General features: G+C 36.6%; 1 protein-coding gene across 1 annotated transcript in view; it reads left to right on the forward strand.

Annotated features, from left to right (window-relative positions):
- The first annotated feature begins 1,582 nt into the window (after positions 1-1,582).
- The window catches only part of LOC136037104 (cAMP-dependent protein kinase catalytic subunit 3-like), a 159,074-nt gene continuing 142,337 nt past the window's right edge, over positions 1,583-18,319 (forward strand). The window contains exons 1-2 of the mRNA XM_065719564.1: positions 1,583-1,829; positions 11,702-11,870. Coding sequence (XP_065575636.1) covers positions 1,706-1,829; positions 11,702-11,870 — 293 coding nt within the window. The 5' untranslated portion in view covers positions 1,583-1,705. The remainder of the gene's footprint in view (positions 1,830-11,701; positions 11,871-18,319) is intronic.

The following is an 18,319-nucleotide window of genomic DNA, read 5'->3' on the forward strand; positions in this document are numbered from 1 at the left end:
ATACAGAAGGATCTTATGTCTTAGATGCTCCATTTTCGACTCGAATTGGATCCAGGGACATAGGGGGTTGGAGGAGGGAAATAGAAATCTTGGAGGACGCTTAGAGTGGAGAGATCTGGATGAAATTTGTTGGGAAGAATAAGCACAAGTTCTAGATACGTGATTGACATAGTTGGAACGGATCCGTTCTCTTTGGAGGAGCTGGGGCGTGTTAATTTGGAAAAATTAGAAAAATTGAGGTATTTTTAACTCAAGAACTGGTGACTGGATCTTAATGAAATTTGATATTTAGAAGGAAATCATGTGTCAGAGCTGTTATTTCAAATCCCGACCAGATCTGTTGACATTGGGGAGAGTTGGAGGGGGAAATCTTGGAAAACACTTGGAGTGGAGGAATCGGGATGTAGCTTGGTGGATAGAATAAACAAATGTCCTTGATACGTGATTGACGTAACCGTACTGGATTCGCTCTCTTTGGGGGAGTTGGGGGGAGGGGTTCGGTGATTTGGCGAATTTGGTGCTTCTGGATGTGCTAGGACGATGAAAATTGGTAGGTGTGTCTGGGAGCTGCACAAATTGACTTGATAAAGTCGTTTTCCCAGATTCGACCATCTGGGGGTCTAAAGGGAGAGGGAAAATTAGAAAGAATTAGGTATTCATAACTTACGAGTGGGTGGTCGGATCTTAATGAATTTTGATATTTAGAAGGACCTCGTGACTCAGAGCTCTTATTTTAAATCCTGACCGGCATTAAGCCTCTGATTTTGTTTTTAAATCAATCTATTGATTCTTAGAACTTTGTTAGAGCTCATACCATATGAGCTCTTGGCTCTTAGCTCTTCTTGCCTCGTCACAAGTGCCATATGAGCTCTTAGCTCTTGTTTTTATTCAAGACAGTAAAGAAGAGTAGGGTTTGCAAAAAAAAATACAGATGAAACTTGATAACTCAATAAGTAATAGAATATTACCTATATAAAGAATCAAGATACCAACAGATGGTAACCCAACCACCCATAGTTGTCCTGGCCTCTAGATAACATCCTAACACTGATCTTATTAGCTTGGCTGTGGGACATCTGACTGAGTAACAGCATACAGTTGGTCCCAAGGCACGCATGGAGTGTAGTCCTTAGTGGGTTTGCCCACAAAGATTGTGAAATTTCTTTCAATTTCCCTTTATCATCTTGTGTCTTCCCCATAGTTCACCTATTTTAGAGTTTTAACACCCTCCACCCCCCCACCAATATAAGATACATCTTTGAATGCGTATCTGCTTGAACCCTCGTAGTTATTTTTTTTTTTCAAAATTAAATTACTGGCCAAAGTGGTTTAAAACAATCCTTTAAATAGTCAAAATAAAATGGATTTAACATTTATTATTCAAGATTAGGTAGGGAAGATTTGTTAAAAAATGTTTCGGCCTCAGAAATTTAATAACAAATAGTGCTTAGCTTTTTTTCTAAGGCAAAAAATTTGAATCAAGAAAAAATGCTATTTGGTGAGTTTCATTTGGCGGCGTCTTTTAACTTGCGTGGTGTGGTGTCTCCTCTCAATCTTTGATTAAAAGCCGCTTGTTTCATCCAGTGTCTTTTATAACTTCTTCGTGAGTACGTTGAACTTGGAGACTAGCGCAGACATTGGACATTCTATTGCAGACTTGAAATGTTTCAAATTGTAGTTAGTGAATAATATTTGTGTTTCCATAATGGCCTCAAGTAGGGTGGCAAGGAGACGACAAGGCAGTCTCCCTAAAGAACCACCTCCTGGATTAGAAAATGGGGGTTCATCAGATCACAAATTGGATAATTTAGATATAATAAAGACTATTGGTGAGTACAGTGATTTTTGTCAATTGATATATTGGCATCTTACTTCAAGAGGACTTTTGTCTAGATTAGTTTCTACCGCTTTTGTTTTGGTATATTTTTAAATTATTGCGCTAGAGTTCACGTCTGGACTGCAGGCCTTAACGCGGTTCCACATACTGAAGCAATTTTCTAAGATAAACTTGAATATTTTTTTGGCAAAGGTCTGAAATAGTGGCTTTCAGAAGGAAACAAAAAGAGAAAATTTTATATTGCCAATTTTATGTTTTTTTTTATACTTTTTTAGTTTTCGACATTTCATCCCCCGCCCCTCCCCCTAACGGTCTAATATTGCCTTAGCTATAAAAAAACACATAATAATTGATGAAAATTGATTCTAAAACAGATAATAATGAAAAAAAACAAGGAAATTTGATTCATAGATACTTTCTGCATGTTATAAAGCAAGAGCTTCATCATTTTTTAGTTCTTTTATTAGACTAGGACCATATGAGATCATCGGAGGGGGACCGGAGATGAATTCTCAGAAACGTGAACAAAACCATAAAAATGACAACAAAATTAGCAATCTAAAAGTGTCTCTCTTTTGTGGTCTAGCGTGCCTCTTTCTGAGGACCCACTATTCTAGACCTTTACCTTTCAAACAGTTCGTGGTAACGAATTGTAGTAAGGAGCGACCCGACTCAATAGTAACCGAAACTCTAGAAAACAAAATTTTGATACCAATAGTTACATCAAAAGAATTGTATCCTTATGCTGATTTTAAATATATAATTCTCGTCAAGTTTAATCTTACACATCAAAAGTTATGAGAAAATTTGCCTTATTTAAGAAAATAGGGGGAAACACCCTCTATTAGTCTTAGAGTATTAACAAAAATCGCACCATCAAATTCAGCGTATCAGAGACTCTTCTCTGACGCAATCTAAAAGTGTCTCTCTTTTGTGGTCTAGCATGCCTCTTTCTGAGAAGCCTCTTTCTGTGGAGCCTTTACCTTTTTATGGCACTTGGTATTAACCAAGTGACATATAGCGATCGCAAATTCTGTCGGTCTGTCTATCTGTCGGTCTGTCTGTCCCGGTTCTGCTACTTTAGGCACTTCCAGGTAAGCTAGGACGATGAAATTTGGCAGGCATATCAGGGCCCGATCAGATTAAATTAGAAATAGTTGTTTTCCCGATTTGACCATCTGGGGGGGGGGAGTGGGGGGTCGATTAATTCGGAAAAAAAACAGAAAAAATGAAGTATTACTAACTTATGAACAGGTGAGGGATAACTTACGAACACGCTTAGAGTGGAGGGATCGGGATGAAACTTGGTGGGAAAAATAAGCAGAAGTCCTAGATACGTGATTGACATAACTGGAACGAATCTGCTCTGTTTGGGGGAGTTGGGGGGGAGGGTTAATTCTGAAAAATTAGAAAAAAATGAGGTATTTTTAACTTACGAAGGAGTGATCGAATCTTAATGAAATCTGAAATTTGGAAGCATATCGTGTCTCAAAGCTCTTATTTTAAATTCTGACCGGATCTGGTGACATTGGGGGGAGTTGTTGGAACCTAAAATCTTGGAAAACGCTTTGAGTGGAAGGATCAGGATGAAACTTGGTGGTAAAAATAATCGTAGGTCCTAGATACGTGATTGACATAACCGGAACAGATCCGCTCTCTTCGGGGGAGTTGGGGGGAGGAGGGATAATTCTGAAAAATTAAAAAATGCGGTATTTTTTAACTTACGAAGGAGTGATTGAATCTTAATGAAATGTGATGTTTGGAAGGATATCGTGTCTCGGACCTCTTATTTTAAATCCCTACCGGATCTGGTAACATTGGGGGGAGTTGGGGGGGGGGACTAAAATCTTGAAAAACGCTTAGAGTGGAGGGATCGGAATGAAACTTGATGGGAAAAATAATTATAAGTCCTAGATTCGTGATTGACATAATCGGAACGGATCCGCTCTCTTTGGGGGAGTTGGGGGGATAGGGTTAATTCTGAAAAATGAGAAAAATGAGGTATTTGTAACTTACGAAGGAGTGATCGGATCTTAATGAAATTTGATGTTTGAAAGGATATCATGTCTCAGAGCTTTATTTTAAATCCCAACTGGATTCGGTGAAGGGGAAGTTGAGGGGGGGGGGGGAACATAAAATCTTGGAAAACGCTTAGAGTAGAGGGATCGGGATGAAACTTGGTAGGAAAAATAAGCACAAGTCCTAGATACGAGACTGACATAACCGGATCGGATCTGCTCTCTTTGGGGTAATTGGGGGGAGGGTTAATTCTAAAAAATAGATAAAACTGAGGTATTTTTAACTTACAAAAGAGTGATCATATCCTAATGAAATGTCATATTTAGAAGGACCTTTAAACTCAGATCTCTTATTTTAAATCCTGACCGGATCCAGTGTCATTAGGGAGGGGAATCTTGGATAACGCTTAAAGCGGAGAGATCAGGATGAAACTTGGTGGAAAGAATAAGCACAAGTCCAAGATCGGTGACTGACATAACCGGACCGGATCCGCTCTCTTTGGTGGAGTTGGGAGGGCGGGGGGTAATTCGAAAAAATTAGAAAAAAATGAGATATTTGTAACTTACGAACGGGTTAGATCTTAATGAAATTTGATATCTAGAAACATCTTGTGCTTTAGGACTCTTATTTTAAATCCCGACCAGATCTGGTGACACTGATGGGAGTTGGAGGGGGAAACCAGAATTCTTGAAAAATGTGAAAATCGAGGTATCTTACGAATAGGTGATCGGATCTTAATGAATTTTGATATTTAGAAGGACCTCGTGACTCGGAGCTCTTATTTTAAATCCCGGCCGGCATTAAGCCTCTGAATCTCCTTTTAAAGCAATCTATCGATTCTTAGGCTTTTGCTAGAGCTCATACCATGAGTTCTTGGTTCTTGGCTCTTCCGACCTCGTCACAAGTGCCATATGAGCTCTTAGCTCTTGTTGTTTTTTTTATCAGAGATATGACAAACATAATATAGTGCTAATGAGTTAGCTAATATTGATAACGAAAAATAACTGATAATTTAGAAACTAGAGGCCTGCTGGAAATAAGAATCTGTAAACTTTTGAATGTAGGCATAAGTCTTTGAACAGGAAACATGAAACTTAATTTTAACTTAATGTGGGTAAATTTTATCTTTGGAATTTGTATTGGATTCTAGAAATTCTATGTAGAACACAGGTTCGTGGAATTTACGATGCTTTATCTTGTGGAAATGGGAATCAGGAAAACTAGGGTTTGGACACCAAAAAGTGGAATGTAGAATATTTTAATATAGTAGAATGTGTTTCTAAGAGCCTTAGAAATCATTTTATATACGGGGATTCTGAAGTGTTATAGGTAGTTCCTCTCGAGCAGTAGTCAGGTAAAGTTCTTCTCTTTTGTTTGTTTTTAAACCATGTATATAGGCTTTGTGGTATAAGTGAATAATTTACAGTAAAGACGCTCTTTTTCTATCTCCTCTCCCTTGAACCCTTAGCTTTGAACGATTTGGCTACACGCTTACCAATGCACGCATGCCAATATTTGATGATATCAATGTAAACCCAGATACAAGCATTGTGAACAAGCAGTCGTTGGGAAATAGGCTAAGTACAAAAAAGAATGCAAAAGAACAAAATTAGAACATTATTTAGACATAGGCTAAGGCTCATTTGTCCATATTGTAATTCAGGGTGTATATTTCAACATTAGGGGGAAGGAGTAGGGGGTAAGGTTTATTGGTGTGCCTTAAAGAATGATATGCCTAAGTATTTAAGAATGTTTTAAAGTATTATTCAGAATTTTGAAGTGTTTCCTTCGGTAGAGCGAGAATACTTTAATGCTAAAATAACATACACTCTATTTATGCCTTCTAGGGGGCGGCGGCATTTTCTTTTTGAGCTTTTTTTTAATGAAAACATGTTCCATGAATACACCAACAACAGGTACTTTTTCAAATGTGGGATGTACAAAAATCTAAATTCTTGGGAGGAGGCAAATTCACCCTCCCCTCAATTGGTGCCATTACACATAGCCGATTCTAAATATAACAGGAAAGCCAGTACAATGCTCAGTACATTTATTTTAATCCAAACATCAATCGTTAATCAATTAGCTGACAGCTAAAGTTTATTATGATTTATTTCCTTTCTTAAACCTAGCTCATTGGCACGCCCATTTATAGGTGAACGGCACAATCAAACTTCAATCCTATTAAATTAGGATTCTGAATTTTTTTTTTAAAAACGTAAGCTAATTACACCTTTTTTATGCAACCCACGACAAGGGATTTAATATATATTTGTCAACCAAATAGCATAGCGAGGCTTGAAATCATCATGGCATCCCCTTTCTAGTCAAAATGGTCGAGTCGCGATGCTTGTTTTTGTCATTTCTCGACAGTGTCATGGGTAACCTTTTCCTGCTTCATTCGATTTATTTTTTTCTTTTTCAGAAAATTAAATCTTTCTTAAAAAGAGCAAATAGTTTTTCTTTGGAGGAGGCGGGATAGACTATAGCAGTAAGGGGTTTAAGCCCCCTCACTACTGCCTGCAAATGATTTCACGTCAACTGTGAGTATTTTTGAATATAAGGAAATACATGCCTTCTGGTCCTACCCTATAGTGGTTCAGTGAGTATTTGCACCCCCAAGGTTTTTTTTTTACCCCATCCCTAGATTTTTGAAAAATGCCTTGTTTCGGCGTATTCATTGAAAAAAAAAATATGCATTTTTAGTGTTTTTGTTGAAGCGAAATTGCCCCTAAGATTTGAAAAAAAACTCATTTTGCCCTCTCCCTAATTTTTGTGAATTACTCATCTAGCCTACGTTCTAGCATTCTCATTAATTGTGTCCTAGCTGTCATGTAACCATGTCTGTGCAAGGCCAAAAACTGACGTAAATCAATATTTCTAAATTTAAATATTGTTGTCTTTAGTAAACAATGCTATAATTGGCTTATTGTCATTTGTTTTGCAATATCAAATATTCCTCAGCATATTTGAAATTTGAGGATTCCTCAATACGTAGCCGGAAATATTTCAATTTACTTTCGACGGTCCTAGAAGTCAGGGGATTCCCTGAAGTTCAGGAAAAGTTTGCAGTTCGTATTAGAGTTCCCCGAGTGAGTCTCTGGGAACACTTCCACTCACCAAAACAAACATTCATAGAATATCTTAGAAAACTATATCAAGAGATCAATAAACTAGTTACTCTCATTTATATCTACTTCGTACAAGGGGGGGGCGAAGTTGAGTCTTTGATATGCTTTAACTCTTTTTCAAACGACGGGCTGATAAAAAGCCGAAATCGTTACTGAGATTGACTCGGACTCAAAGAGATAGAAAAAAGATATAAAAGCCAGATTCGCAAAATTTCATCGTTAACCCGGAGTCACGCTAAATTTAAAAATTTTAAATTATGGTTGTAATTTTATGAGTTTAGCAAAATAACGGCAAAATTGTTGTCATAATCCTCTCATTAACCATACAAAAGCAGAGTAAGCAGTTTGCTGAATTTTGGAAATTACGAGCATGATTTCCAAATAAAAAAATATTACCGTGACTCCGGGTTAGCGGGGAAATCTGACCGCAATTTTTTAAGTACCAAGGATATCAAATTAAAAACTTTATTTTCCCCTGGACCCATCTTACGTCTATTCATACCGTACCAGGAAACTCTAATTTTCTGAAATTTTTCAATCGGTAATTTTAAAGTTGTAGAGTTCTTGGCGTAGTACCATCTTTTCGTCAGCGGTGCCATTTGAATCATAAAAATAAATATACAAAGTTAATTAGTTAAATACAACCATATTTATCCCTAAAAATCAAGGTTTATCCAGAGGGGGTTACCGGGTTTGATCCCCCCCTGAAATTTGTTATCTTGTTCGTAAAAACGCAACAAAAATATATGTAAACAAATTTTTGATGCGTTTACTAAAGTTTGTTTGTAACCTCCCCCGAACAAAAATCCCCTTGGTAAAAATTCAAACATTAACAGTATGTTGGTTTCAAAAGAGAGTTATAGATTATAGGTTATTGTTATAGAGAGTTATAGGAGTTATAGATATAGGTAATAAAAGCTCTAAAATGAGTCAAAGCTCACCTAAACCTGCTAAGCCGTTTGATTCCATGTGTTTTTTCTTAGCTTTGGTGATTTTTCAGTCCATTATTCTTTCTTTTTTTTTTGCCACCTACTACCAAAAATGCATTTTTCTCAATTAAAAAGTGAATCCCTGATTTCTCCTGGCTTTGAACGTATATATGGTTCTGTGATTTTCAACTTAACCAGTTCAAACAATCAGCTTTCATTTTCATTGTCCTTGTTACTTCAAGAATCAGGCCTCTGTTCTCATATCTCTATTGTCGGACTTATTACGTTCTGAACCGTTTTATCGTTTACGCTTCGTTTAATTTACCAAAGATTTCGTACGACGAGATATACTTTTTCGTACCTTTTGGGGAAAGTTCTGACTCACAAATTATTCTTAGGGTTTGTTATAGCAGTAAATGTCTCGTAGGTTTTATTTGATAGGTTACATTCGAAAGACCTTTTCACTGAAAAAAAGCGATAACAGGAAAGAAGAAAAATCTGTAAAATGTAAGATTTTCTTCTTTTTTGCTCTTGGTGACTGGTCATGGGTCATCAGCTTGACAGACCTGTCAGTTGGCAATTCTTGAAATACACAGAGTGGTTTCTGAATAACATTATATATTATTTGTGTGTTCCATTTTTCTGATTTATTTTTCAGTAACCTTAAGTGATGATGGAGATGACAAAATAATTTCAAATTAGTTGTTTGCATTTTTGGATTCTAAAGAAATTTGTATCCTATTTTTGAAAAAAATTCTAATATAAAGTCATTGCTTTATCTTTCAAAAGGAACCCATTGGTTTATTTTAGTTTAAATAAAACGATATCTGCTGTGATTAGACATGGGACAGTTTTGGAAGCCTCGTTTTTCAACTTTTTGCTGAGTTATGTTGACAACGCTTACTTGAAATTGTCATATTTGAAATAGCATTTTGATAGCATCATTATCCTTTTGTTCCATCCTTTTGGAAATTGACCTTTTCTATGTAATCGACAGCTTGAAATAGTTTGCTTTCATAGTGAGATGACTAGTGAGTTGTCCCTGGCTGCCGTAGCCGTTCCATGGTATGCTGATGTTATTGTTAAACTTGCAAGCTTTCTTACCCTGATTAAGGCTGTCATGCGGCTCATAATCCAAATTGAGTTGGCCTATGCCACTACTCCATAAGACAACATCGATCTCATTACTTGCATACTTGTCTTGTTTCTTTCATGGCCAACTCTATAGATTCAAAAGTAGCATTATTAAATGCTCTTTTTATGTCAAGAAATATGCATGAGGCAGATTCCTAACACTCCAAAACTTCGCCACGCTAATTGGTAAATTCCTGCGACTGTAGGTTATCTGGGTTGCTAATCAGATATCAGTGAGTCGATTGTTTCATCGCTTTCAGTTGAACGGATGTTAACGCTATCATGCTTAAAGACAGGGGTCTGATTAATCCTATTTTCCTGGTTTAGCTATGAAGACACCCGGCTGTAAGCCAGGCATGGGGGACATAGTTTGAACTGAGGCTTTTCTTAGCGGTTTCAATATGATTGGTTTGTACCTTATCTCGTCCTTTCTTGAGCGAAAAGGGATGTACCATACGAGCACCAGGAATGGTTGAAAGTCACTCATAGTTTTTTTTCTGACCTCTCTTAGAATCTTGGGTGTCAATGTCGCTCTTGCACCATAGTTTATACAATAAGCTGACATAGGATTAATGTCTTCCTGGTCATTTACATGTACTTCAAGCATGCGCTTTAAGAGTTTTTTTCTGCGCCAGCTGTGATAGTACCATCCCCTACCGTTACATTTCCAAGTATGTCGAGTGATCTTAGTCTTTAAAAGTCTAAGCCTATTCTAATTTCATCTGACTCTCTACTTGTACCAAAATCCCCTCCGAGATTTTCGGGAGCATGAAGCTTCATGATTGTTCGTTTGTATAGAAATTCTTTGCAGTCTTCGGTTACTTATTTCCAAAAACCACCATTAATTTCCTTCCTACCCTTCTTCAGAAGGTTTTAGAGGTGCTGCTTAATTAGATGCACTATTCATGTTTTCTGATTCTTTCTGCCTTTCAAAAAAGGCAGTCTTAAAAAAAGAATAAAAAAGATATATATATATATATATATATATATATATATATATATATATATATATATATATATATATATATATATATATATATATATATATTTATATATTGCTTTCCATCCTGTAGTAGCGCAGTGGGTTTGAGCTTAGCTTGGTAATAGGGGACCCAGAGATCGAACCTTGCTGTAGCTACACACTGCATGGCCGACGCAGTAACCTTAGTAGTCAAGAAGCGTCGTTAATCCGATTACATAGTGCTTTCCATGCAAAACGGCGACTTTTCTTATCGTTCAAGTTATAAGGGGGTTGGGTTATAATTTCTGTGTTTGGACGCCATTTTTGAGGGGTTTCAGGCTCTTTCAAAATTTCTGTAAGTTCCTTTTTGCAATAACGTTTTACTATTAGGATTAATCGAAATAATAGTTACCATTCCAGTGCTGGTTATAAATGCAAATTTTTATCACTAGATATTTTTACGCGTTTTTAAACTTTTGATCTCTATGAGCTGTGGTTCGCTCTTTCCTAGGTTGGTCCATGGTGGACGGTCCAGGACTGATAGAAAGATAGCTCACAGTCCATTCCTTTACCTATCTTTCATGCTATGAAGAGATTATTTTTGAATCCAACATTTCTCTTCATCCTCTTTTTATAAAGTTGGGCTCAAAGCGCTATTGCATCAGACGAGGTCCCGCCCCCCAAGCTAGGTATTATAAAAAACTTCAGCCATCTTCCACCTGTGTTAAAACTTCTTCATAGTGTTTGTACGTGTGATGTGATGATACCTCCCATCCTCTTCCGCCGTTTCTTAAACCAGGATGGGGAGTAGGAATAAGGGAATAAGAAGGTTCTTACAGGATTAGAATTATAAAACAGGAATAAATTTCAATGTTTATACTTTTCTCTTTTTTTTTTTATTGTGTACGTAGTATGACACTGTATGCCAGTATGACAGCAAATAGGACACTTATATTTTAGAAAGCATCATGATTGTTCTTTACCGTAAAACCGCTTTGATCTGTGATTTTTCCTCTAAAGTTTGTAAAAAGTCGCTCCAAAAAACTCGTATTTAGATTTTTTATTTTTATTGGTGGGTAAAATAAAAATAGAAGTAACATTACAAAAAATGGGACAACGATGGTTTTCTTCTGGAAGCTTCGAAATTATGAAGCTTTTGCGATAGTATCCCATTTTGGTCGGTGTTGTCACTGCGAAAATGAATAAGCGAAACAATTCTTTTAAATTTGACAAACACTTTTGTCCATAAAGATTCAAACATTAACAACCTGCTGATTCTCAGAGACAAGGGAAAGATACACCATCTTAAACTGTTTCGTGCCATAGTTTTTTGTTTTTTTTAGGTTGACTTTTCAACCACATTTCTTTTTCGTTATTTGGCAACCGCCACTATCAAAAGCTGTATAACTGCATGCAGAGACAGTTTTCTTAAAAATTGATTTCCTTGTTTTCATGTTTCTTAAGACAAATTTGGTTGCGTAAGTTTCCGCCTGATTAGTTCAAGTAAGCAGATTCCATTTTCACTTTAAATACTAAATTATCCGGGTTCACAAGCAGATTAATACCTAACTGCCATTTTTTCTTTTTTGGGGTGGGGGCGTCACTTCTTTGAACCAGCCTCATGGAGACGTATTTTACGTTAGAAACATAATAAGTACGCAAATCATTATGCAGCAACTTTTTCTTTCAGGAACTGGGACATTCGGTCGAGTAGTTCTGTGCCGAGAAAGGTCGACCCGATGCTATTGGGCTCTCAAAATCCTTGCCATTGCAGATGTGATCAGATTAAAACAAGTACAACACGTTCAAAACGAAAAGGAGATCTTACAAAATGTTAACCATCCATTTATTGTAAATATGTAAGTATCGAATCTTTAAAAAAATACTGGGTCACCTAAAAATGCCCTGATCGGTTTTGAATAAACACCGTGAACTAGAAGCTTGGCGTCTATTGCACCAAGGGATCTGTGGACTTTAGAAAACGAAGCCAATTCCCCTGGAAACAGCCCCAAGGAAGGTGTATCTTATGTCCAACAATCATCATAGCTTTATATTTCTTGTGATTAATAATTATAAGTCTTTTCTTCCAAGGGCGTAATTTCCTATGGGGCAGGGGGTAACTACCCCTCCTAGACCCCTGCCTCCCGATTCCCAGTTTTCACCCTATCAGGAATTTAGTTTCTACAAAAATCTTGTCAAAACTGAGATAAACTTGCATAACTCAAGCATCCACAGAAATGGGTCAGTTTTCATCAATATATTTTTGCTTTTATGATACTATATGGCTTGATTTTTACTCATTTTTACTTGATTTTGGAAAGTTGGCTCCAACTTAGCCCCCCCCTAGGATTTTGACAAACTGAATTTGTTTTCTTCCCTTTTACGCAACTGTTTTCTTCCCTTTTTTGAAAGCTAGAAGAGGGTCCTGGTTCTTCCGGGCGGTACCCGGATGGCATCTGTGGCAATGAGATACATAGCTTAGCCTGCTTGTTGCATCAACTTTAAAGCTTCACCTGATAAAACTTCAATGTAGATTTTTACATGAAAGTCTATTTTGCATGAGAGTAAATATGTCTAGAACTGAATCCTTGCCCTTAACAAACGTAATAAAACATATCGTAGATTAATAACTGAGGGATTGCTCAAAATCAACAGCTTCATTACGAACGTTCTGTTTTTTGGGATGCGGGGGGCTTTGTTGGTCAGAAGGTCTTCGTTGCTTTTCAGATTCACTCTTTTATTAATCCTTGGGCAATGAGCTGAAAAACTAGCGAAGTCGTCTAAGAATATTGGACAATATGGATTTTCCCCTAGTTGTTGTTGAGTTAAGTAAGTCAGCGGCATCAGATGGTGTTGAGTATTATACTGAAGAAGTTACTTGTTGTACTTACAGAACACATAATTAAACGAATATAATAATTTTCAAAAGAAAGCTAATCCCCATGGAAAGAGAATACATCATTATACTAAGTTTTGTCATTAAAAGACAATAAACTGGTAAACATCAAAACATATGTACTTCATTAACACCAGCTGGGAGAGGTGAAAATGGACCTCCCCCCGTATAATATGACACATCTTGTTTTAGTATTTTAATCGATAAAAAAATAACATTTGCCCATAGATTTTGGAAAATAGCCTACCATTTTTTTTGCATCTTTGCTTTTAAAGAATCGAACAAATCTTTGCCTCCTCCCCTACATTTTCTTGAATTAGCGCCTCTGAAGTGCTTGAATGTATACCATTACACAACTACACATGTTATACCTTATGAGTTTAAGAAGAAATTTTTAGAAGTAAATAATATCTGATTACAAATATTTTTGGCAATAAATTTAATCCTTGATTCAAAGAAAAAAATAACACCATAAGTGAGTCTATTACTCAACTAATCAGGCTCGTGTAAAAAACCCAAGCCCAAGTCCCTTTCTTGTCTCTAGAAGGATATTCCTTAACAGGGTCTGTAGACCCTTTGAATGTCCCTGAAAGATGTCTAGGGAAATCAGAGTTTGCTGATATTATTATGTAAAACATTTTCCAATATGACTAATTATATGTGAATTTATTTTGCGTATGCAAAAATGCAATTGCTCATCACATTACCGTACAGAGGTGCATGCTACAAAACATTAAGAAACTCCCGCTTTAACATATCCGTTTTTCGATTATACCTAAGCTCAATGTTGATGATGCAGCGAATTTCTAATATATAAGTTTTATTTGTCAAATAATTTTAAAAATGCATTCATACCACCTTCTTTCAATATCTATTTCTATGGAACATCATCATAAAAATGAAATTATAATATTGCTCAATTGTTGGTCGTTATTACGTTGTGTCATGCCGTTCCAAAATGTGAATCTTGCCAAAGTGCTTTTATGACAAGAAAAAATTAAAACGCAAAAGCTCAATGAACTATACGGACATCAAAATGATATGGTCGTTTAACTTTGTACTCTTGACAAGAAATTAATTTTTTACTGGTGTTAATTGTAGCACTTTCCTCTTATGGAATTTAATGAGTCATATAGCCTACGCCAACAATAACAAGATCAAGCCTTTCGCTCTTAATTCTGCTCGCTGGTGCGTAGCAGGGACGGAAAAGGGGGCAAAGTCTTTTTCCTTTTTTCAAAGGCAACTTGATTTTGAATTGCTTGTGGTAGTAGAAATACTGGAGTGAGAGAGATGAGGGGGGGACCCCTAACAACGTCTGAACTAACCCACATTGGTGGGTAGTTTCATACAGTTATGAAAACTCGATTTATTTTTGGAACACAGTGCGCGGTAGCGATGCTAGCGACTGGAGACAGGAAACTGGCAGTCTGAATCTAAAAGTTGGAGCAATTCACAGCTTAGATACCAAAATTGCGTTTCTGCCTATGGTGTTGTAGTACGATCTAGGAGGCACCAAGTTCAGTACCAAAGGCTTCTCATGGGCAAGATAGGAGTTTTCATAACTGTATTGGTATTTAAGCTGTGACCAGAATGGACAGACTTATTCTAATCGTGGCCTGATGAAAGACATACGTACACACGGAGATTCTGTCTTGGTGTATTTTAATTAATTCTACATTTGAACAAAGAGAGCAATGCATTGCCTTCTTTCATATGATTTAAAATAAGAAATCCTTAGAAATAGAAACGGCAATGAGGTTGACATGAGTTGTAGTAATTCTGAGAAAGATAGGAATAGAAAATAGGGGAGCAAGGGATAGAAAATAGGGGAGCGAATTTCAAAATACCATTGTACGGATATTTCATTTACAAACATATTTTCTTTTACGTTTAAGAGAATTTAATTCATCCATGAATTTAATTCATCGGAGGGTTCTAGCCATGAATCCTCCGTCTCCTTATTTGAATATATATAAATTTGTATACTTCAGGTAAAGCACATTTTGGAAGCATCAGACTACAGGGGCGTAATTTGTCACGATGATTGTGGACAAAACTTCTCCTCACCCACCCCCAGTTCCCCCCCTCCCACCTGAAATTTATTGTCTTCAAAAATCTTGTTAAAACTAAGAGAAGTCTACATAATTCAAACATCCACAAAAACAGATCAGTTTCCTCTAGTAAACCTTTATATATGGCCCATTTTTTATTTTTCACTATTATTTTCACTTGGCTTGGGAAAATCAGCTATAACTTTGTCCCTCCCCCAGTATTTTGATGAAATCACGCCACTGTTAGACTCTGTCCTGCAATATCAAGAAAAAACGTCCGTTGGGGTTGATCTGGTCTCTGCTAAACATTTTGAAAATGTTAGCGATTTGCTTGTGCAGCACCTCTCGCGGTTGTTTCAAATGTCAATTTCTTCAAGTGCGGTGCAACTACAGTTTTACATTGATTAGATTACTCCTATTCCCAAAAAGGGAAAAAGAGATCTTGAAGATTATCAGTCATACCACCCTATAACCGTTTCGTGTACCTCGTTCAAAACTTTTGAGTCTATTATTCTCAGTGAAATTTCTTGTAATTTTTATGCTCCTCCACATCAGTTTGGTTTCCAGAAAGAAATAAGTAGGGAGCATGTACTTTATGCCCTTTTTAATGTTCTAGCTGATGGGGAAGGCTCTGGTGATTTCCTTGTTCTTTGCGCACTTGACATATCTAGAGCATTCGATTCGTGTATATTTGCCCATATTTTGTCAGAAGCCATAAAAAGAGGGGTTGATCCTTCTGTTATTAATTGTCTCCGTTATATGTTTAGTCGTCTTAAAGCTAAAATAAAAGGGGGTTCGGATCTTTTCAATATATTTAAGGGTGTCAGACAGGGTGGTTCAACTTCCCCTGCTCTTTTTAATAACTCGGTTTCTGCTGCTCAATGCTCTGTCAATTGTATGTGTATTTGTGGTGAAATCGATGTTTCTTTATTTACCTACGCTGATGATATTTTGAATCGAGGTCGCACCTTTTTGGGAAGTTAGAGAACTTTTTCTAAGCTCCAGCATCAATATCAGCAAATCGGTGTGAATTTTAATGTTAATAAAACTGTAGCAATCGCTTTCAATATTAAGGGTAACTCTGACATGCAACTTAAACTTTTGTGAAACATCTATTCTGCTTTATGATGGCCTTATTTATCTTGGTATGCCCATTGGAAGAAGGATTAAAGAACCCTTTAAGCTTGTAATTCAAAACCTCGCTAAAAAGACTCGAATTGTATATGCTTCACTTACATCTAATATCACAAATCGTAGTCGGTTTCACCTTACCAAACTTTGCAGCAGTGTAACTATGGCCCATCCTCTTGCTATGTCCCCGATTTGTAATTTTTTTGCTTCAAATCAAAAAAAAAGTTAACCAAATCTATTTTAAATTCGCCAAGTATTTGCTGCATCTGCCTCCTTGGACCAGTAATTCTTCTCTGGTAAAAAAATCTAAATTGATTCTGCCTGCAAACATTATTGATAAAGGAGTGGAAGATTTCAAATCCTCCGCTAGAAAACTCAACCACCAGCGGTCTTCCCTATTCGTATAGTATGTAGTAATGTTTGTGTTTGTTGACTGTAATCTCTTTTCGTTGATTGTTTATTTTCTCTTTTTATTTTATTATTTTTTTGTCTTACTCTGTCACTAGGGCTACAGCCCTCTTTTGTTTTGTTGACGGGTCAGAAATAAATTGAATTGAATTATCTACGATCAGCTCGTCTTCTTTCAGATATTCTTCTTGGATCTCTGATAGGATCTTCCCGGAAGACAAAGTCTTCCCTTCCAAAAGACATCTTGATCTTAGGGCTGTGGAAATACATGATTAATAGTTAGAACTAGGGTCCATCTAACGACCCCCCTTACATGAAAATCCGAAAAGGTAATAAGAGAATGTATTAATACAAACTATTGCGTAGGCTAATACTACATTTTTGAAAGCACTAGACTCTTTCCCTCCTAATCTGTGATCAGATCTTCTCTTCTAGGATATTCTGTGATTTGGGATCGGATTGTCTCGGAAGACCAGATCTCCCTTTCTTTTAAAGACAACTTAATCTCAAGGTAGTGGACATACCTGAGGAATGAGGAATAAACAGGACTATAATCCACCCAGGGACTCTTCCTCTCATGTAGATCCAGAAACATATATTAGAATTTCTACAATGTACTTGATTAGGTGTAATAAAGCATAGATTATAGATTTTTAGAAGGACTAGTTTCCTTTCTATATAATAGAATTCTCTAATCTAACCCCATAAAAAAATTGAAAATGATAAAAAGACAAAACAAAGCAAAATCTTAACTTTCCTTCAGACGCCTTTCGACAAAATAAATATTGGTTTGATAACTTTCACAAAAAAGTCAAATAGACATTTCTATGGTAGTTCTACAGTTTACCGGTTTTTTCTCAGGGTTTTCCATCCCTGAATTAAGCCCTTTATTTTAGGGGAAGGGGCGTCCAATGGTTTTTGTGAGTCTCAGAGTGAATAAGAAAAACAAGCAAGTGAATTGTTTGCCCAATTATTCTAATTTGTGAACTTTTCCTCATGCTGTTTATAATTTCTTTAGGGTAAGATGCTTTGGGATGATTGAAGAGTAAATTGGAGTTTTCCTCTGGATCTTTTTAATTATCATTCACCACCCTTTTTAGCAAATCTTTACAACTCTGGTTCATTTAAACGAGAGTTTTGTCATTTTAATGTCCCGGAATTAGTAGCTGGAAGGAATTATAGTCAATAAATTCTCTTCACATTTATGTATCACCATAATTGTCAATGTCATTAGCACATTTTTTCTATATTCCAAGGTTGAATATATTATGTCCATCTATTATAATTTCATAGCTAAATATCACACACGTGCTATGTGCCGATCAAGCAAAATCAAGAACTGAATAATTAGGATCTTCGGATTTTTCAAAGTGAGCACATTGGCGCAACCATGACCAGGGAGGGACAGCCCGCTCTGGCAAACAAGAAGAGAGGGTTGTATCCAGGGGAGAGGTTACCAGGTTGAACCCCGCCCCTGTCCCAATTTTTTTCCGACTCATACGAAAATAACAAAAATTAATGTAAACAGTTTTTTGCATTTTGTAATTTTTTGTCCCCCCCCCCCCCACTGAATGAAAATAGTCCCATTTCCCTCTAATAAAAATCCTGGATATCGCCCTGCAGAAGACATTTAGAGAATAGGGCAACTAGAAATGCTTTCCATGAAATCCTGTTAAACCAGAACGCATGCTGCTACTTACCTTGCCCCCTCCCACAAGGAGTTCTTCCTTATGGAACACTTTTGGCTCTACGGCAAAAAAAAAATGAATACAAGAAAAGGTACTCCAACTATTTTTTTTAAGGCAAAAAATAGCATAGTGAT

Source organism: Artemia franciscana, chromosome 16, assembly GCF_032884065.1.
Source record: "Artemia franciscana chromosome 16, ASM3288406v1, whole genome shotgun sequence".
Classification (NCBI taxonomy): domain Eukaryota; kingdom Metazoa; phylum Arthropoda; class Branchiopoda; order Anostraca; family Artemiidae; genus Artemia; species Artemia franciscana.